Below are 22139 nucleotides of genomic sequence, written 5' to 3' on the forward strand. Positions count from 1 at the left end.
TTGGGAGATAAATCCTAAGTATTGACTCCATGAATAAGTTTTCTAATTTTAGCTCAAAGTAATCTTAGGACAAAGAATCTAAAACTGATTCTTGGTTGGTCACTCTTCATTCACTCATGTATTATTTACTAAGTATCTTCTAAGGATCAAGTATTTACTCTTATGGGCATTTAGTCTAGCAGGAAAAGTAGTCAGAGAACCCTAGCTAGTACCAGGCTATCTCGGTAGGAAAGAAATGAAAGAGGAAACTACTATTTGGCCAGGCGTGGTGGCTCACACCTGTAATCCCAACACTTTGGGAGGCCCAGGCTGGTGAATTTCTTGAGCCCAGGAGTTCAAGACCAGCCTGGGCAACATAGTAAGACCTCTCGCACCCCATATCTATTTAAAAAAAAAAAAAAAAAAACTCCAGCCTGGGCAACAGAGTGAGACTCTGTCTCAAAAAAAAAAAAAAAAAAAAATTAGTAGTTTGTGATACATACCAAGTATTATAATATGTGATTTTTTTCATGGGTGTATCTTGTTTAATCTTTGTGACAAGCATACAGAGTAGTAACTGATATTTTTCCCTATACTTATAGATGAATAGGTGGTTAATTAGTCTGTCCCAAATTATGCAGCAAGATCTCAGGTTTGATGAACACAGTCTGCCTAACTCAGTGACCTTGTGTTTTTTTAATTGGAGAAGAAATGCAAAGAATTGAGAAATATATAGACAGTCAGAGAATTTGAGTCCTCTGAGGTTAGCCATGTCATCTTAATATTACAGTATTAATTAGAGTTTATTGTTCGATAGTGATTTGATAAATGTTTGTTAAATGAATGAGAAGTTAAGCTATCTTGTCCTACTTCCTGACCGCCTATGCTATACTCAGCTGGAAGAAGAGCTCAGGTGGAAGGGTAGCTGTATTGTGTCATCTGTTTATATAGTTACAGATGATCTGGAGTTCAAGTCAGCTGGTCTACCTGTTATTACCTAACCTATTTCCAGAACAGATTTGTAGTGGCCCCTGACAACAGGAGGATCAGTTATGTAAGAACAGATGATCAAGGGTTTCCTATTTGGGTATTTCTGATTTCAATTGTGTTCTTTTACTGGCACTTAAAACAATGTTGGTTACCTAGAACCTCACATGAGAAATATTGAAAACTATCTTCTGTAATGAATTTTATAGAATATGTAGAATTTTTCTCCAGATAACAATTTCTTATATTAACCCTCTGTAAAAGCTAAAGCTGTGTAGAAATTTTCCTTAAAGCCATATTTCTAGACTGCAGTAAAGCGATATCTGAGTGTGAGAGGCAGAGCCTTGAGCATGGCAAAGGATAGATGATCAGCCTGCTGTAGACACTAACTAGCAACACACTGCAACTGTGATCTTTGGCAAGCATCTGGATCATGCCTTTGGTTGTAATGAACACCTTGTGTTTTGGAGAACATAAGTACTGGTGGCAACAGTGACTTTTTTTTTTCTTCAATGTAAAGATCCAGATTGTTTGCATATCCAGTTGGAATGCCCTCCTACTTTTCAAGAAAGTTAAGTTGTAGGGTTCCCTGTCAGGAGGATATATGTTGACTTCAAGAAGCAACTTTGGATCTTCTCAAATGCATGACTGAGTACTTGGCTTAGGTCCAGAGTTCCATGCCATAGAGCATGAAAGAAGTTACTTTTGCCCTAGTGTTGCTCCTGAGAAAGGTCTGTTTTAGAGCCCTGTTATATCCTGATGGGTGCAGATAACTAAATTAATTATCCTGTTAAATGAAGTTACTGAGTGTGTTCCATCTGAATGCTAGGGAATACCTGCCGAGAGTGATAATTTGGGTTTTGGTTTTAAGAGGATACTGTGCTGTTCTCTATGATGGTAATTAGGGCTGCTGCTTGAGAGCCTCTGTACCTGCATGGTAAAACCAATCTATTAACATAGAGAAAATAGGTATTTGCATATCTTTGTGGCCCACAGAACTTGCACTTTGTTAGTGGTCTTAAGAGGTTTGTCACGTTGCTTAAATAGGAAGCCAAAGGCTCCTCGGACACACTGTGACACACTGACTTACACTGTGAAATATTGCAATTTAATCTGTTTAAAGGAGTTGTATGCTTTTAATCCTCTAAGTGGTAATCCAGCACACACTTTGAAGTATCATTTATAAATAAAGGTATATGCTAAGCCTAAACATAGGCAAGGCTTATTGGTAGTTACCAGTCTTTAATCAATGGCTTTGAAAAGTCTCATGTTGCTTCTGACAAAGCCATTAATTAAAGATAAAGCATCGTTATCATGTGTTAGTAATGGAGCAGTTGTTAGTTATTTACATTGGATTGTAGTGAAACAGTTGATATTAAACAGAAATATTGCATTGGTGTGTAGTGGGCAGTTATTAAAGCTTGCTTGATTCTCATGTGTGATAACAGCCCCGTACCCAGGCTCATAATTCACTAAGTAGAAAGCTGATACAGAGTTTGGAGGAATAGCTAGCAAAAGAGTAGCCACTGATTGTAGGGATCGGAGAACTGTCCTTTTAAAAACAAAAACTATGACACTTTGAGTTCACTCTGAAAATCAAGCACTCAGAATAGAATTTAAATATTTCTGAAAAGTTCTTTTCCAAGAAATATTTTTCCATTTAATGCAATCAATCAGATCTGTCATGCTGTATGGAATCATAAGATAATAATTAAGGAGAATTCTAATACAAATGTGACTCAAAATAAACATCATAAGGCTTGAAGGTCCAAAGAAACAATTTATGTGTTCCTCGGGAAAAGCTTGCACCTTTATATAACTCCTCAAGCAAAAGGAAACTGGCTGAATCTGCACCAAAACTTAAATTTGTTATTTTCATTGTCAAGCCTGTTATTTCGCTTACTGAAATCTATTAAAATACATTATCGTATAGCTAATTTTGGTGAATAAGTTGCCTATAAAAATATCAGATTTCAGAATTGTTTAAAGTGCTGTCTTATCTAGTGTGAAGAGGTTGGTCTTTCAGATACTTATTTGAAAACAGGTTTCGAAGTGTTCATTCTCTCTGTTGCCTAGATGGGGTTAGATACTTCCTGTCCATGATCTCACGATACGTTGGTTCGGAAGAAGCCTTTCTTTGCAGAGGGATGGAGCATGATGTTAGGATTGGAGGAGGGAAGCATACAAAATAATTTATAAATTGGACTCTTTTTTTCATGTTAGCAGTCTTTATCACTTTATCTCATACATTTACATATATGTATAGTAAATGAGTAGACAAAAATATACAGAAAAGGGATACATTTAAGGTGGAAGTTATCAATCTAAAACACCCAAGACAATGATAGAGATTAGTACTGAGACATAATTTTTTCATGATTTGTAATACTCGCCTCTTGATTTTAGGTGTAAATTTAGGCATACCATATATTCAGTTTATAGATGAATCTGGTTTAGTCAGTTCTTTGATTCAGTGGTCATTGATATAAGTAAATCAAAATGAAAGAACAGTTTCTCCAATTCTTATTTTTTTATTGGTAGGTCTTAACCAAAAATTTCCAACCTTCTCTTGTTTATTGGTTGACATTAACTAATAGGTACATGGAATTTAAATAAAAGACGGGATCTACTTCTTAAACTGCCACTCACGTAAGACTGTGTACTAGAAGCCACTGAATACATGGGGCATACTGGAATGCAATCTTAAAGATTTAAAGGGGAAGTTAAGTTTATTTTAAAACAAACTCAGGTAGACTGCAAAATTCACGTTGTTAGGATAAGTCTCATAAGATTTAGTGTTACAGGCTGCTTTGTCTACCTGCTGTCCTCCCCCTGCTCCACATACCCCCTCTGTCATCAGGGTAAGTCAGTAGAAAACTTTTAGAACATCATGATTATTAGTAAGAATATATTCATTTAAATTTAATATTTTAATGGGAATTAGAATCAGAAGTTTATAGAAATGGCCTGAGACCCTCAATTGTAGAAATTCACTTTTGAAAATTCAGATTTCATATAAAATATATCAAGCCCCAAAGGAAGTTGGTCAAGTTCTGTATTTCAAAAGAGGATATTTAAGCCCTTGAGAAATAAGACCTCAAATAGGCCAAAGAAGGTGAGTATTTTTGACTCTAGAGTTTCTGATTTTCCAGTGACCCTGGGAAGGTAGGTTTTAGTTCATTTAGGCTGAGCTGCACAGTGGTAGCAGCAACAACTGTCTATTGAGTGTGTTACTTGGGCCAGCTATTGTGTACATTGCTTTACGTCGTGGAGGAATGCTTTGTCCCTTTCTACATATGATGAAACCAAGACTCGGAATAAATTAGTTACCTGGGACCTCAAACTCAGATGGCTTCCAAATCAGCCTTCAATCCCAGGTCTTTCTGATTTCTGCAGTTTATAGTCTGCTGCTCCAGGATAGCCGACCAATTTGGTGTGGTGAGAGGATTTTTATCTTCTTAGTCTTTTTCATCTACGGATCTGTAAAGAGTGAACTAAAGGGTCTAAATTTCAATCTTTTGGCCTAAAAACATAATACAACCTAGAATATTGAAAGCAACCTAAAAGTAAGGTTTCTATATTCCTTAAACTTAACTTTGAAAAGGAGAGAGAAAGAATTATGTGTTGGAAATTTGAATGTGGTTCTGGTTTTCAAACAGAGAAGATGGTGACCTGAGAACTAGTGATGGTGCTGGTGTGATGTTCCAGAGCAAGATTTATTAAAGACAAGGACATAGCAGTCACTGGGATCCTTCATGGATTAACTAACAAGCCAGATTTGCTTCTTAAACAGGCTCACTGGACAGACTGTTAGATCCATGAAATCCAGAGCTGTAGCAAGTTACCTTGAGTATGGCACCTTGCAGGGTCATTTCTCAATATTGTACAGTACGAGATAAATAAAATTTAGGTTTTAGAATACGTAATTGAATCAATAACTGGTTGAATAACTGCATCCAACAGTTGATTGATGTCTAGCTGAAGATATATTTCTGGCGGTGTTTGACATAACTCAGACCTCCATGTTGCAATAATTTTTATCAGATGTCTATATAAAGGTCCTGATTATCCAAATTTTCACAGGAGGAAGAGAAAATGCATTATGTAAAGAATCTATAGCCAGAATAAGAATATAAGATCATCTTATAAGTCTTCAATAGGCAGCAATGTGGGAAACTGTTTCCAGGTTTAAAAACTGAAAAACACAAGTACTAATTGAGAGGAATGTGATTTGAGGGTTTAAGCTTATTCCATTTTATTATTAGATATTATTACTCTTAAACATAGGAAACAGTCACGTGAACCAAACTAAATGTATGGATTATCTTCCCTTTTCCTTACCAGTAATTTTGTAGAACATTAAAGCCTTTGCCAGTATTTATGTAAAACTCATTCAGAGTGATAGACCTCAAAGTTAAATTACACCTATATAGAGTACTTTTAATCAGATTGTATCAGGTGCACATTACAAATTATAAAATACAGTTAAACACACCAGTCTTATTTTGTGATGTTTTTGCCTAACTTTGACCTAATAATTCTGTCTCCTAACTTGTTTTCATAATTGTCCTTTTATAGGAATTTTTTTGAGTTTTTTTAACTTAAGCAATTATTTGGCTTTAATTGTTAGATCCTTAAACCTTTTTACAGAGAGCATGTAAGGATAAAATGAATACTTATCACCTTTTTTTGTGGAAATGTTTTATCCCACTAAAATGTAGACTCAAGTGACCTTGAGGACCTTATCAGTCTTTATTGCCATTTCCCTATAACCTAGGACAGGATCTGGCACATAGTAATTGCTTAATAAATGCTTGTTAAAGGAAATAATATCTCATGATTTTGACTAAGTTTATCTGCCAGATATTGACTCCATATATTTTAAATTGCTGTGAGTCCCATGATTATTAGTGAGTGGTTTGATGTTAGGCAAAAGTGAACAACTACTCAGTAGGCCCAATGAACATGAAAAGAAGGTAACTAAAGCTTGAAATGTACTTTATAATCTAAATAGTAGGTTAACTATTCTAACTTATCTAGTAACAGAATGTAAGATGGATCTATTTACTAATCGAGTATGAAATATTGGCAGTAATTACTAATTATATGACCATGAATAAAGAGACTTGGGGGCATTATCATGTGAGGTGTATAGAAGTCAGACTAGCAGAGCCCTGAATCAGGAGTCACAGTACTCAAGTTCAAATCCTGCTTCTAAGTTTAGTTGTCTGAACTTCAAAAAGTAACATTAACCACTATAAGTCTCGGCTTCATCATTTTAAAATGGACATACGAATAGTAATTAATTCATAAGGTCATTGTGAGGACTAAAAGAGATAGTCTATATAAAGACATTAGCACAGCACCTGGTACATTGTAAATAATAAAAGCAAGCTATTATTGATGTAAATAAGGACTATTTCACCATGGTATAGCATACATGATTATTATCATGTCCTTTATGCAAAGATGAATTATCTTCTCAGAGATGAGAAGAACAATCCCAAGCCACAGGCAAAAAGTTGGAAACCAGCACTAGGACCCAAGTCCTCGGACTTCAAATCCTATTTGCAGTCCAGCTGTGCATCATGATGAAAAGATTCCTAGACTAATGTTGAACTACTAGATTCCTAGACTAATGTAGGCTGAATGGCCTTTCAGGAATAAGAAGCAGACAAATGAATAAAATAAAGGAGAATGCAGATCAGAAAAAAAAATACCCTGGCCCCATTGCATTTACACAAATAGGGAATATCAAGTATTGTATCTGCTGTTGAAGAGAGGAAAGAACTTTATTTTGCAAATATTTTTATAATTTTGTTTAGGAGTCAAAATTATTTTTATCTATTGTATTAGTCCATTTTCACACTGCTGATAAAAACATACCTGAGACTGGGAAGAAAAAGAGGTTTAATGGACTTACAGTTTTACATGGCTGGGGAGGCCTAACAATCATGGCGGAAGGCAAGGAGCAAGTCACATCTTACATGGATGGCCGCAGTCAAAGAGAGAAAGAGCTTGTGCAGGGAAACTCCCTTTTTAAAACCATCAGATCTCATGAGACTTATTCACTATCACAAGAACAGCACGGGAAAGACCCCCGCCCACCATGATTCAGTTATCTCCCATGCGGTCCATCCCACAACATGTATGAATAATGGGAGCTACAAGATGAGATTTTGGTGGGGACACAGAGGCACACCATATCTTTTATTTTAAGTATGTTTTTTCTTTATTTTAAAAAATTGTTGTATAATGATTGTATGATTTTGGGGGTCCATTAGTGATGTTTTGATATATGTAATGTGCAGTGATATTTAATACTTTAATTTTAAAAGGGAGAGCGTTTCCCCCTGTATGTAAATTTCTCTGGGTAAGCATAAGATTTGAACAAAATTTAAGTATTTAGTATAATTTATCACAATTATGGTTTTCTGAAATGTGTACTATCATGTTTGATTTTTTTTCCCATAGAATGCTGAAATTTCTGTCTTTGAAGTAAATATACGCTTTGTTGGTGGACTACTCTCAGCCTACTATCTGTCTGGAGAAGAGGTAAGATGAAAAGTGGTATATAAATGTGAATTATAAAGCGTCTTAAACTACGTTTTTGGTAAAATATGCCATTTGTGACATATATTTAGAAGGAATCTATGGAATTTTTATATTTCAATGAAGCTGTAGCTTACACTGAGTTTCTTATAATATGTACTAATTAAATGAGCAAGCTGGGAAAGTTTGGCAGAACATATTGTCAGCAAATGTTAACGCCTTTAAAAACTGGCTCTATTGTGTTATGTATGGTGTGATTATAGCTACAAATTATATGTGCCTATGGACAAATTAAAGAAGTTTAGTGTAGTGGCAGGCTTGTGGATGAATTTTTTTCTTTAAGAATTATTTTAATGTTAATACAAATAAAAACTTTTTTAAATGAATAAAGCCTGGCAAGTAAGATATAAAAATTATAGTTTTTATGTAATTGAGGGGGTGAGACACTTAGCTACCAAGTAAACAGTCCTAAAGGCCAGCATCCCTGTATCAAGTGCTTTGGAGCTCTTCCTGAGTCAAGGCTTCATTAATTATCCACTGCTTGGAGCAAGGCAGGAATTTTAAATTTAACTGCCTTTTATTGATAGATTAAGAAAGGATTTTTGTATCCTCTTAAAGGCCGCTGATGCTATTTTCTTGAAAGGTTTTGGACAACTTTATGAATATCGTAGGTGTCCACTAAGGGTTGTTGGAATGGGCCTCATCTTTAATGTTGACAGTGTTAAATGCTGACATTATGGAAAAACTGTCACATACTTCAGTTGCACGTCAATCAGATTTGAGTTAGCCTCAGCATTCCAACTGGGGAAAGAGTAGATCTTACCCAATGCAGTATTTCATGTATTGCTATGCTCCTTCAAACAGATTTAAGCAGAGCAATAAATGTGTAATGAGAAAAGCTGCTTGACTTTGTTTGTGTCTCTCAAGCACTTTCTTAACCACAACATACAACCCTCACAATCTTACATTTCCTCTCTGTTTAGATTTTATTCTACCTTAGATCTTTCCAAAGTAAATAGATGACTTCTGTATTCCTCTGTATCTCTCCTGTTTTAGTGTTAAATGTTGTTCATTGTGGACTCTGTTACCTTCTCAGCCCGGGTAATGTGATCCCCTGGTACATTATGCCTCTTCCTCCCTTTTTTCGATTTTTCCACTACCAAATAACTTCATTTGTTCAGTTCAGTTTAGGGTATACTAAGGATTAAGCCCAAACCAAAATACCCCAGAACACTATATTTTTTAAAAGTTATGTTTAAAATTAACTAATGTTATTTTAGTTAACAGGTTTCTGCTTTTAGAATACTTGTCCTTGAGTATCCAATGCCAGGATGTTCTCATTGCTTTGGATATGATATACTAAGATGACCTTGGTTTTAACTTCTTCCATGATTTTTGTGGAGGTGAGACAATTTGGAGGAAATAAGGATTGCATCCTTTTGTGTCTGGGCTCAATTAGGATAATAGAGCATACAAAGAAAAACACATACGTATTTATTCTAAATATACATCATATTTGATTAGGATACTTTTTCACTCAGTGTTTTAAATTTACATATATATGTGTTTCTATATATGTGTATACTTGATGTGTATATATATATAATTATAATACCCACATATTATAGTTTGCCTATAGATAAAATAATTTGCCTAAGACTTTGTAAGGATATTTTTTAATTCTGTACAGTGAACTTTAGTAAACAAATGGCTACAAAGAACACTTCCATTGCAAATAACTATTCTTTCAGTCTGCTTTGTCCTCATCACTATACAAACATGTTTTTATTACATGTAGGTTTTTTGTATTTTTATTTTTATGATAAAAATTTAAAATTTTCTTCTTTCATTTTTGTATCTGTAGAGTGCTTTAGTTATAGGGACCCATATTCTTAGCATGTTTTTTCTTATAGTTTCTAAACGTTGGACAATTAGATTATTTTCAGTATCTTTTTATTTTGAATAATATTGCTATAATCAATAAATATTTATTCTCTGAAGTGGTGTTAGCAGGTGAGAAGTGATTAATACTGGATTGTTTTAACATCATCACTTACCTATTTCTCCCAATTACTTAGTCCTTGACAATTGATTTTCATTTGATGAATGCATTCAGGGGAATTGGCCATTAGGAATGTGATCCAGAAAATTTATTTTACCCGAGGTCTGTTCTTGAGCTATTTGTATTCATATCAAAATGTTTTTAAATGAGCATTCATGTAATAGAACACCAACATAGCAAATTATGAATAAGTTGGTTTTAAATAGTTGATAAAGTTTTATACGACACACTTTTTATGTAGATCAGACAATTTACTAAGGTGTCTACTAATTCATCTTTCTGTGTATCTCGTAGGAGGACTTTTAAACCACCATAATTTGACATTCTGATTTCATCACTGAGGCTCAGGAGTATTTTAAGAACAAATCACCATCAGAAGTAGATAGACCCCACATTGATATCAGCTCAAGATTCTTAAATTTATATTGCAAAAGCAGGAGAAGAAGTACCACTGATTTGTGACACGTGTTTCAGGAAAGTTACAGTTAGAAACATTGAACAATAGTTAAGAATCCCAGCAGAAGTCTAAGCTATCGAAAAACTAATAGAAACATGAAGTACCTCTAGTAAACTTTGATTACAGGCGCATATTCAAAAATTTGAAACCTCCTAGCTCAGTTAAAATATTTTGTAGCACCATAAAAAAGTCAATCCTCAGTATTTTCAAATGTTATGTAAGAAACTCAACCACGAGAATTACAAACAGATAGGATGGAGATAAGATGAATATTAAATAGGAAGGATCAGTATTAAAAATAAATTTAAAAGGTAGCACTGCTCTATTATAAGCTGGAAGGGAACTAAAATTCTCACTGGAGATGGTAAATATAGCAGGATCTAGAATATGATTACCCAAAATATGTTCTAAAGACCGCTAGTTTCTTTTGATATGGCAGGATAAATCTGTATCTGTGTAGATACTAAAAATATGTTTGGGAAGAGCTACATTCTGTATTCTTTCTTGGAAATTTAGAATGCACAAAAAAAGCGAATTAACTTTTATTTATCCTTGCATTTTCCACACTTACTTAACAATAGCCTTCCTTTATTTAAAAAAAAAATGAATTGACATCTGCTAACAGTAAATTATAATTATTTTTCAGAACAATTTTTGGAAATGCTACTGCAGAATAAGAGTAAAGCAAAGATGATATTGACATTGACAAGTGCAAAAACATGTAAAATATGACATTGCAAGAGAAGGTGACACATGTAGAAAAGAACTTATGTGAATATACCACGTAACATTGTTTTACAACGGAAACCAATAGCTATATTGAGCAGAAAGTGAATGTAATAGGACATAGAGATGTTACAGAATCAGAGAGAGGGCTGAAGAGCAACTTGGAACAAAAAGTGTCAAGTTGGCATAGGGGATCTCTATAGCTGTATTATCACCCTGGGACACCCTGCAATTAGTAACATGACTGTTTCTTCCACCCTCTGTTAGTCTACTCAAGACACAAAGTCCCTGGAGAAAGAAACTAATTGTGAGAGTTTCAGTTACATTCAACCTCTTTGGGGATCTTGGAGAATGAAAAGGGATATGATAGAAGTCTTCTGCAAAGTTCACGGGATTCATATCCCGTGAAGACTGAGTAATATAAGGAAGTATAGATAATTCCTGAACAGGAAATTGAGGCCTTGTGAGAAGGGTAGGGAGGTAGGACGGGTAGGAGCCAACAATAAGATTTCACCCACTGTGGTGAATATAAATATGGCAGAGGAAATAGACAAGCCACATGGAAACTGACAAGTTAATAAGATATCTGAAAAAATGTAATCTGATTTGCAAAACTGTTTTGTAAGCTAAGAGACGACATTTAGAATAGACCAGAGTATTTAATCCTCAAAGAAAACATTCTGCCAGTACAACTTAAGTGTGTAAAATAGAAAAACAATAGCTAACTCCTGGAAGCCAAAATGATTAAGAACTAGCTTTCAAAGAAAAAAGGTGAGGAAGGCATCGTATCCAAGAATGGTAAAAGAGACAGAGTGGATTTTTACAGTAGATGAGTTTACTATCATAACCTTTCATTTTGAAGGCAGCAAAAGGATTTTTCTTCAGATTCCCCCTAAAAGTTATCCACTGCTGCAAACACCAGTACAAAATATTGCTGAGAGAGATTTACTCAATAAGTATAATACTGCCAAATTTTAAGACTAACAAGGAGGAAACACGGAGGGGAGTAGGGTTGTGGAGTAGAGAAGAGAGAGATAAGATTGAGAATGTTTACTGGTGGGAAGATGTATTTGCTTTTTCATAATAGGGTTAAGATATTTGGAGTATTTGGGAGTTAGAAATCGATTTTTTAGAGTTTGTTTTATGGATAATCATAAAAATGTTTAGAAATGCTCTGGAAAATGAGGATATATGGGCCGGGCGCGGTGGCTCACACCTGTAATCCCAGCACTTTGGGAGGCCGAGGCGGGTGGATCACAAGATCAGGAGATGGAGACCATCCTGGCTAACACGGAGCAACCCCGTCGCTACTAAAAATACAAAAAATTAGCCAGGCGTAGTGGCACGCGCCTGTAGTCCCAGCTACTCAGGAGGCTGAGGCGGGAGAATGGCATAAACCCGGGAGGCGGAGCTTGCAGTGAGCCGATATTGCGCCACTGCACTCCAGCCTGGGGACAGAGCGAGACTCCATCTCAAAAAAAAAAAAAGAGAAAAGAAAATTAGGATATATGATTGGTTACCTTTCAAACTCAATGTCTGCCACAATTCATTAGAAAGTGAGTAATCTCCCAGACTATCTGTCTGTTTCCTGCGTCATTCTGCAAAAAAATCAGAGTGCCGAAAAATAGGTATGATTCAATCAGAGCTGTGGAAAAACAGAATAAAGTTAGGGCGTATTAAAGTTTCAGGTAAGGTTAGCACATAGCAGTGCATTTTGCCAGTTTGTAAATCATCTGGGCTTTGTACGGAAATGTATCTTCAGGTTTCCTAGTGATCAGAGCAAAGAAGGGAAGAGAATTAACAGCAATCTGGTTTTGCCATATGAATACAAAAAATTTGATATCATAAAATAACCCACATATATTGCTATGTTGAATTTTCCATAAAAGGCAGAAATACGTGGTATAAACAAGAAAAATCCGGCAATACATTTGGATCCACCAGAAATACATTAGCACCTTCCCAAATCCTGCCTAAATTCTAAATTATGAAAATTGAGTTTAGATTTATCCTGCTCTCTTATATATGGAAAGAATTTTAATTATGATCTCTAATTAGGTAGATGTAAATCCAGAAAGCAGAGATATCAACAAAAGGCCTAACTGGGGAAAAAAATAAAAAGGCCGGAATTGAAAACAGTGGTCATAATACCTTAAAATAAAAATAAACGTTAATCCCATACAATGAAGAAATAACAGAGCTATGCAATACAGTTAAAAGGAAGAATTGAAATAGTGGTACAGTGAAATTGAAAATTAGGTAATTGATACAGTTTGGATGTGTGTCCCCTCCAAATCTCATACTGAAGTGTGATCCCCAGTGTTAAAGATGGGGTCTCATGAGAGATGTTTGGGTCATGGGGCCAGATCCCTTATGAATGGCTTGGTGCCTTCCTCCAGGGTAATGAGTGAGTTCTCACTCTATTAGTTACCGCAAGGTCTGGTTGTTAAAAAGAATCTGGCTGGACACGGTGGCTCATGCCTGTAATCCCAACACTTGGGGAGACTGAGGCAGGGGGATCACTTGAGCCTCAGGAATTTGAGAGAAGCCCAGGCAACAAAAGCCAGACTCTGTCTCTACTTAAAAAAAAAAAAAAAAAAGTCTGCTACCTTCTCTCCCTTTCCCCCATCTCCCTTGCTGCCCCTCTGGCCATGTGTGACACCTGCTCCCCCTTCACCTTCTGCCATGATTGTAGGTTTCCTGAGGGCCCCACCAGAAGCAGATGCTGATATTGTGCTGCTTATACCATCTGCAGAAGCATGAGCCAAAATAAACCTCTTTTCTTTATACATCACCCAGCCTCGGGTATTCCTTTATAGCAACACAAAACAGACTAATGCAGTACTTAAATTCTTTACAATATTTTTCATATGCTATAGACAATGAAAATTTTAGGAAAATGTGTACATCATACCTCCAATCAAAATATAACATTAGAAATGTACACATATTTAAAATGGTATGCCTACTTGAAAATTTAAAAATCTCTCAAATAACTAGATCAAGGAATGAGTATATAATATTAGACTAACAACTACAGTATAAGCATCACATTAAATTTGGTGGAAAGCAGCCAGAGTTATACTTAAAAAAAATACGTAGCTCCAAAGGTCTGCATTAAGAAAACGTAAATATGTGGTTAAGTCTGTATTTCATTAATTTAGGGGAAAAAAACCAGAAATATATAACAAAAATAAGGATATAAATAGATTGCAAAATGAAAGAGAAGCTGATAAAGCTTTCTCTGCCCCTTCTCAACAGCATCCTTATTGAGACAGTCTTCTGGGAAAAACCTTGAGAGCAGTAAGAACCATGTTGTTCGCTTATTAAGAGACAGAAAGTTTTGATGACCGTGAGTTTGAGTGGCCCCCTCAGCAGGAAGACTCTTCTAGGCATGTTTTTGTATAGTGTCCTCACCTGTACAGAGCAGCTCATGGAAATGGTGCTTATCAGATTGGGTGGTGATTGGGATAAAGCCGTGAGAGATATGCTGCAGATCACAATCACTATTTGGAAGAAATCATGTATCTCTTCAGCAGGTATTGGATGAGTGTCAACTACGTGTCAGACACTACCCATGGCCTCGAGATATGCCTAAGATAAAATAGCCCCCAGTCCCTGGCCTTGTGGAGCTTACATTTCACTGATTAAATGTAGCTCGTAAACCAAAACTGGAAAACTTGATGAGACCTGTAAGAAAAAAGTTGATGTTCTGGTTGGTCAGTTTTGTTGTTGGAATGACAGGCGAGCACACAGGGAGAAAACTGACAGTGATGTTCAACTGACCTTCATACTGCCAACATCTCCCCTCTTTAGTCTCTCCCCCACTGTAGCACTAAGGAAAGTCGTCATCACTCCACACAGTCTTCTTGCAAACCACCACTGGTCCATGTGGCCTTAAAAGTTGAATCGTTTTGATTCAGCCTACAAAGCCTTTGTAATTCAGTCTCAGCCTACCTTTTCTGGTTTCCTTCATAACCATCCTCATGCATCTTCCACTGTATAACAGACCCTTTTTCTTCCAAAAAACACACCAAGCACATCTGAGTACTTCTTATATCTGCATTCCCTCTACCTGGAATGGCTTTCACCCTGCTCCTTCCACCTGCCAAGATAGATACAGCCCTTCTGAGGCCCTCCCTGGTTGCACAACACTAAGACACCCCACCCCCTCCCCCTTCCCTTCCTTTCCTGCATCCTCTGCATACACTGCTATTATAGTTCATTGTTTATAGCTCTGTGAACCTTCTCACCTCCTCACTTCCTTTTCCCCAGTAGGATTTGTACAACTCAGAAATAAAAATGACGTTTCTGCTGTTTTCATATCCTCATGCTTAGCACTGTATGCCTGGCACTAGAAAACATTTAGTGAATGTTCACTGACTAAAACTCTTCAACAGGTTTTCTGTGACCTTCACTTTTTAAAACCCCAACAGAAAATTCTTCCAGTGACTTTTAAAGTAAAATCTGTACATGGATAATATAAATAAGCAACTGGCCTGGAAGGCTTGGGGTAAGAGATTGGAAGGAGAAAATGTGATGTAGTAAGGTGATTGACAATATGCATGATCTCTAACCACATACAGCCTCTGTGGCTCCACCTCCAACCACCCCAGCTAGCAAAACGTCTTCCTTTTTATCTGTTCTGTACATGCTGAGTCTCTGAAAAAGAAAGTTTTCAAAATCAGCTGGAAACTATTTGTAAATTATATTACAAATAGTATTTTGTAATTTATATTACAAATAAATAATGATATAATTATTTCTCAATTATATCATTACTAAATACAGTAGTTCATAAATGAGCTACTGTGTTTATGACTCATTTAGTCATAAATGAGCTACTGTATTTAAATATACCTTATGTACTTTATGTAAATGTAGACATTTAAAGTAGATTTGACATAGAGCATTCTGAAATTATAAACCTAAGGAGAAACTATAAAAAGTAAATGTGAAAGTGATTCTACAAGGTATATATATGGTCCTTAATTTGAGGAAACTATCTAACTAAAACTTAATGACACATTTATGCCAATTTCCTAGAAAGGAACAATTTTAATTATCAGGTGATACTGATTGTTATATTAATGTAATGTTATATTAATGTAATTATATAATTATGTAATTATTATATATTAATGTGTTTGGCCCTATAATTTCTTAGAGGTTTAGATTTAGCCTTACATATATTTTAAATATTAATTTACTATTTGGAATTATTGAAATTTTTATAAGAAAGGAATGTAAAATACTGAATAGCTAATATTTTCATTTAAAAGTTTAATTCAGTAAAACAGAGAATTGTAATTTTACTTATTATGTTTATAATTAAATTTCCATGGTTAATGAGTTATAGCTGTTACACATTGACTATTCCATTATGATTGGTAAATTTAATTTGCACTTTAAAAGTACAGAATTGATTCAAAAACAACACATATTTTAGTCAAAAGAAATTACTACTTTTTCTTGTCCTAGAGTGAATTACAGAAATCATACCTACCCCTTAACTCAGATTTGTTCTATTTGTCCCTCTGCATAAGCCCTATCTTGCACTGATAATTGTTTTTGAAAGCATAGTTTTATAAGCTGTAAAAATTTTATCTCCACAATTCATGAGCTCATTTCTACATTTCACTAGTAATCCCAGCACTAAAACTTATTTATACTTAATACGTAAATGGTAGAAGCGGGCCTACCCCTTGATCTCATTGCCAAGTGAGTGCTTGAAACCTAACGGAAAGGAAAAGTCAGAAAATTCAGTTGTTTTTGTTTGTTTGTTTTGTTTTGTTTTGTTTTGTTTTGTTTGTTTTCTGAGACGGAGTCTTGCTCTGCCGCCCAGGCTGGAGTGCAGTGGTGCGATCTTGGCTCACTTCACTGCAACCTCCTCCACTCAGGTTCAAGCAATTCTCCTGCCTCAGCCTCCTGAGTAGCTGGGATTACAGGCTCCCGCCACCATGCCTGGCTAATTTTTTTTTTTGTATTTTTAGCAGAGACAGGGTTTTACCATGTTGGTCAGGCTGGTCTTGATCTTTGACCTCATGATCCAACCGCCTCGGCCTCCCAAAATGCTGGGATTACAGGCATGAGCCACCATGCCCAGCCAAATTCAGTTGTTTTTTTAATGGAATGTTTTTATTCCTTGTAGTTTAGCATAATTCCCTACACATAGCAGCAAACTACAAATTCACATCATTGAGAAATAGACCTGTGTTATCATTCAGCAACAGCCTGAAATCTCAATGGATTAAGACAGTATGTTCTACCTTGACTCTGCTTCTCATCATCTTTCCTTCAGAGTCCAGCCTGCTGGGGCAGCTGCCATCTAGGTCATTTCCAGTTGTCATGGGGAAGAGGGAGTGGTGACAAAAGAGATTCTGGCAAATCCCACACTGGCTTTGAATGCACCTGTCTGAAAGACCCATGTTACTTCAGCTTACATTTCATTGGCCAGAGCAAGTCATAGGGCCACTGTAACTTAAAGGGGTGAAGAGGAGGTGATGAACAGCATTCATGACCACCACAGCAACCGCTGGCTTGGGTTAGACTGTGTAGCCCTCTCGACTGCCCAGAGTAGCAGAAGATAAGAATTACTGAGAAGATAACTTTTTCAAGAGTCCCCACACTGGAGCCAGCCAGTCTCACTGGAAAACGCCTTCCATAAAGTGGCACCAAAGTAGTAAGGGTGATGAGTATGATTTGGGATACGAATCTTCACTAATACACATCTTCACTAAATTTTCAAGTAAAAAACACTTGTTTACAAAGTTTTCCCTCTCCTGGAAATACCTTCTACTTTGTAGGCTTCTCCCCAGCCTTCCAGATTTGAAACAGTAAAGTTGACAGACAGACATATACTGCCCTCTATACCACCACTGCTGTTGTCTGTGATGGGAGCCAGTTGCTGTTTGGCAGCGGCCTGCTGTGTTGCCTGGATGTTGAAGACCTGGTGCTTTTCCTTCCACCACTTTTTCTTTGATTTAAGTGCTCACTAGGTCAGTCACTTCTCATTTTTCAAAAGCCTAATGAAAGAGATGAGGTAATACGTTATATTTTGATTTATGTTGAATCACTTTATAATTCATAATGACTGTTGAAACCAGTACTTCAAATCATTTTTATTGCCTGAGTCATATTGACATGGATTTCTAACACAGATTTTTGCCTATGAGTGAATGTTTTTCAACAAAAGTTGTTTTTTCCAGGAATGTTCTTGCAAATTATTTTTCTTTGAAATTGTGATCTCCTTTAGAAGGGTATATAAGATAGCTGTAGCGAGGAATTTAAAATTTAATAGGGCTAGCAGAAAATGCCTGAGAATTGTGATAATTTACCATCTGGTAATTTCATTCATTAAGTGAATCAGCAGATGCTTATTGAATACCTGCTTTGAGGCACTGCAGTTGGTGCTGCAGAAACAAGTGAATAAGAGAAACATAGTCCCCATTGACAAATGTTAATTCTAATATTAATTTCACAACAACCCTATAAAGTAGGAGTAGGAACTGTTTTTATTCTCATTTTATGGAGGAAGAAACAGAGGCAGAGTGTTCTTTGCCCAAGGACATGCAAAGTAGCAGAGCTAGGCTTCGAACTTGGGCATTCTGGCTCCAAGCTACTGAATAGCAGCTAGACATTAGAGATCTCAAGCACAGAAGATAAGGTATCGATAGGCTTGAACCTATGAGTCATCAACAACTAAATGATAATTGAAGGAATGGACAGGAATAAGGTTGTCCAGGGCAATAGGCCTTAATATTTAAGCATTAATAAGAAGAAAGAGCTAGAAAAGGAGACTGAGAAGTCGTGGTCTGAGAAGTAGGAGGGAAACTAGTAGAATTTGACATCACAGAGTCCAAGAGAAAATAGTATTTTCAAAACTGAGATGTTCAATTGTGTCAAATACTGCTGCTAGAAGTTGTATACGGACTCTTTAGCATCTTACAACATAGAGGTCATGGATGACTTTATGCAGGGTTCTTCTGGTAGAGTAATAGCATAGAATCCAAATTGTTTTTGATTGAAGAAGAGAAGATGGTAAGGAAATTAAGATTCGTTCAGGGTCTTTAAGCAGTTAGGGAAGGTGGCATTCATGAAAACAGATGGCCTTTGGGGAGGCATCCTTTGCAATATAAGAAAGTGGGGGAGAAGGTAGGAATATAAGTAGGTAACTTGTTAGACTTGGTGGCAAATAAATGAGATAATTATTCTCTGGTGGATCCTGTTAAGTACAAGACAAGGATTTCTGCTGAGACTCAGGGAGAGGAGAGATGTTTGATGTGAATGTGTACAGTTTAAAATTGTCATTCTGAAGGGTTGACTACAGAAACATGGTAGAGGTCCTGGACAATATCTAGGCTGATAGCCATGAATCGATGGTAGCCTCAGTCCTCATAAGTGTATAATACTTTTTCCAACAGTGATCAACACTTTAGGTACGAGCATGGAGAAGGCAGTTAGTTGGTGTTAGTTGAGGTTTGGTAGCCAGGTAACACAGAGAGAAAGGCATGGATTTTAAAGTATTGGCAAAATTTATTGAATTTATAGACCATGCAGTCCAAGGTGAATATAAGGCAGTAGGAAAAAGGCAGGTAAGTAGTGGTTAGAGAGAAAATGGACTGGTTGAATTGCTTGAGGTTTAGCTGAAGTAGAATAGGAGTAGTAGCCATAATATAACAGGTTATTGGAAGCTTTTAAAGTTAAGGCTATATGGTGGGATGTATGAATTATAATTTTTTTGTAATGGAGCAGTTTTAAGTGATGTCATAATCTAAGATAACATTATGAGATTGAGTGGTTAAGGGGGGATTTTGCCAGAGTCTCTCTGCATGGCTGTGTCAATCCATTTTGTATTGCTATAAAAGAATACCGAGGCTGGGTAATTTATAAAGAAGAGAGATTTATTTGACTTACGGTTCTGCAGACTGTATAAGCGTGGCTCCAGCATCTGCTTGGCTTCTCGTGAAGCCTCAGGAAGCTTTCCACTCATGGCAGAAGGCAGTGGGGGAGCAGACATGTGACATGGTGGGAGAAGGGACCAAGAGAGAAGGGAGGTGTCATACTCTCTAAACAACCAGATGTCATGTGAACTCGCAGAGCAAGAACTCACTCATCACCAAGGGGAGGGCACCAAGACATTCATGAGGGATCCGCCCCCATGACCCAAACACCACCTACTAGGCCTCACCTCCAACACTGGGAAGGGGGGCACATTTCAAGATGAGATTTGGAGGGGACAGATATCTATTATCACTGACTATGCAACGTATTTCAATTTTAAAAATAATAAGATGTAAAAATTGCTGTTTTAAAAATCTAAGCACCAGTGAACTGATTTTTAATACTGCTAAAATATAAACGCTTTCTATAAAATTCATAAATCCATACTAAAATAGGTACTGAACAAAACTTGCTGCTTAAACAAAAAGCAGAGGGAAATATTCATGCAGAATGAAGTTTAAATATGTGATTGTTGAACAAACATTATGACTCTAGAGCCTTAAGAAGTAAGTCAGATGATTAGAGTTGGCAGTAGAAATGTAAACAAAATGCATATCAGCTAATTAGCTGGATTTTAATGCAACTATACCTGTACAGAGCTGTTTCTTCTAAACTATAACTCCTGGAATTTTATCTGCATAGATAAATGTAGACAATTTGATTGTGGTGCTGTGAATTTGTTTTGGATTTTTGTCATTGGGTTTTTTGGGGGTTTTTTTGTTTTTGTTTTTGTTTTTTTTCCTGAAATGAGGGTCTCTCTATCACTCAGGCTGGAGCACAGTGGCATGATCATAGCTCCCTGCATCCTTGAACTCCTGGGCTCAAGGAATCCTTCTGCCTCAGCTCTCTGGATAGCTGGGACTACATATGCACACCACCATGCCTGGCTAATTACTTAAGCCGTCACCATTTTGTCCAGACTGGTCTTGAACTCCTGGCCTAAAGTGACCCTCCTGCCTCTGCCTCCCAAAGTGCTAGGACTATAGGCGTGAGCCACTGCCCCTGGCCTGGATTTCTTGTGTAAATCAAGTCTTACCTTAATGTATGAAACTATCATTTGATTCATAAAAATTTGTTTTTGTTAAACATTTTTATGGTCTGGGAATGAGGTGCCTTCTAAAGGATGTCCTCTAAAGATTTCATTTGTCAAACTTTCTTGTGTTATCACTTTATGATGTAGATTTATGGTTTATGTACTTTTTAAAGTTTTTTTCTTTAAAACATTTTAGAAAATAGTTCATTGACAGATCATAGGGTTAACCATTTTAGTAACTGAGTCCACTTCTGCTACATGATGAAATATTTTCCCAAGAGAGGTTATATATCTGAGTATGCCACGATTCGTTTGCATTTGAAAGCAAACAGCTCCAGTCTTATAATTTAGCTGAAAATTCATTTAAATTGATATTAAAATAAACATAAGCCTTGAGGGCAATGTTTGTTTTTAACTTAACAATTTATCTTTATTTTACAATAATTTGAAGTATCCGATTCCTCTGAAGTAGTACAGATAGAGATTCTAGGGTCCTTCAAAAACAAGGAAATTCAGGAGCTTTAATAGGATAGGCATAGAACAGAAGAATTTTTTTCATGGCTCTTTGTTCTAAACACTTTTGTTTTTCATTCTTGCCATTAGGTAGAAGGCTAGAGTTAGAAAAGATATGCAGAAGAGATTTTCATCTTAGTTTTATAAATACCATTTAGTAGGTTGATGCATTTACTTGTGTATCGTATTTTGTTGTTTTTAGTTGACAAAACAATACCCACAGTTGATCTAATTTATAAATTACTGCTAACTTATGTGTTTCAGTTCTTAGATCTAACTTAGTATTATGATTATTAAATAGTGACTTCTTTCGTTTTCTCTCATGTACTTACTGTAGTCAGGTAGAAAGAACACTGTGTAATACAGTTTAGGCTTAATTGTTAAGTCAAATAACAACTCCAGCATTTATGAGTTTCTGCCATCGATTGCTTTATAACTAGACTTAGAATAATACTAACTTAGAATTGAGCCCTGAATAACTAGTTATAGTAGACTTCTCTCTATCATCTGGTCAGGCTTCCAATTTTTGACATGTCTAGTCCCTTATGATTCACTCCTCTATTCAGCAAATGTGTTAAGCATCTATTATGTTCCATGCCATGTTCTAGTCTCTGGAGGATTCAGCAGTGAACAAATTAGACAAAGTTTCTGCTTTCATGAAATTTACATGGTAAGGGGGTAAAATGTTCAACAAGTTCACAGGATAATTTTAGATGGCAATAAGAGCTCTGAAGAAAATATAGCCATGGGATAAAGTGACAGAGGGTTGGAAAGGGAGATGATGAGGACTACTTTAGGCCAAATCGGAGCCACAGTCTGAATGACAT

At 36.2% G+C, this 22139-nt stretch overlaps 1 protein-coding gene across 3 annotated transcripts in view; it reads left to right on the forward strand.

Moving 5' to 3' along the window:
• MAN1A1 (mannosidase alpha class 1A member 1) overlaps positions 1 to 22139 on the forward strand; it is a 168058-nt gene that overhangs the window by 52088 nt on the left and 93831 nt on the right. For all 3 annotated transcript variants that reach the window (XM_009206199.4, XM_003898248.5, XM_031667464.1), the window contains exon 5: positions 7441 to 7521. In XM_009206199.4, coding sequence (XP_009204463.1) covers positions 7441 to 7521 — 81 coding nt within the window. The remainder of the gene's footprint in view (positions 1 to 7440; positions 7522 to 22139) is intronic.

This window comes from Papio anubis, chromosome 6 (genome assembly GCF_008728515.1).
Source record: "Papio anubis isolate 15944 chromosome 6, Panubis1.0, whole genome shotgun sequence".
NCBI classification, from domain to species: Eukaryota; Metazoa; Chordata; class Mammalia; order Primates; family Cercopithecidae; genus Papio; species Papio anubis.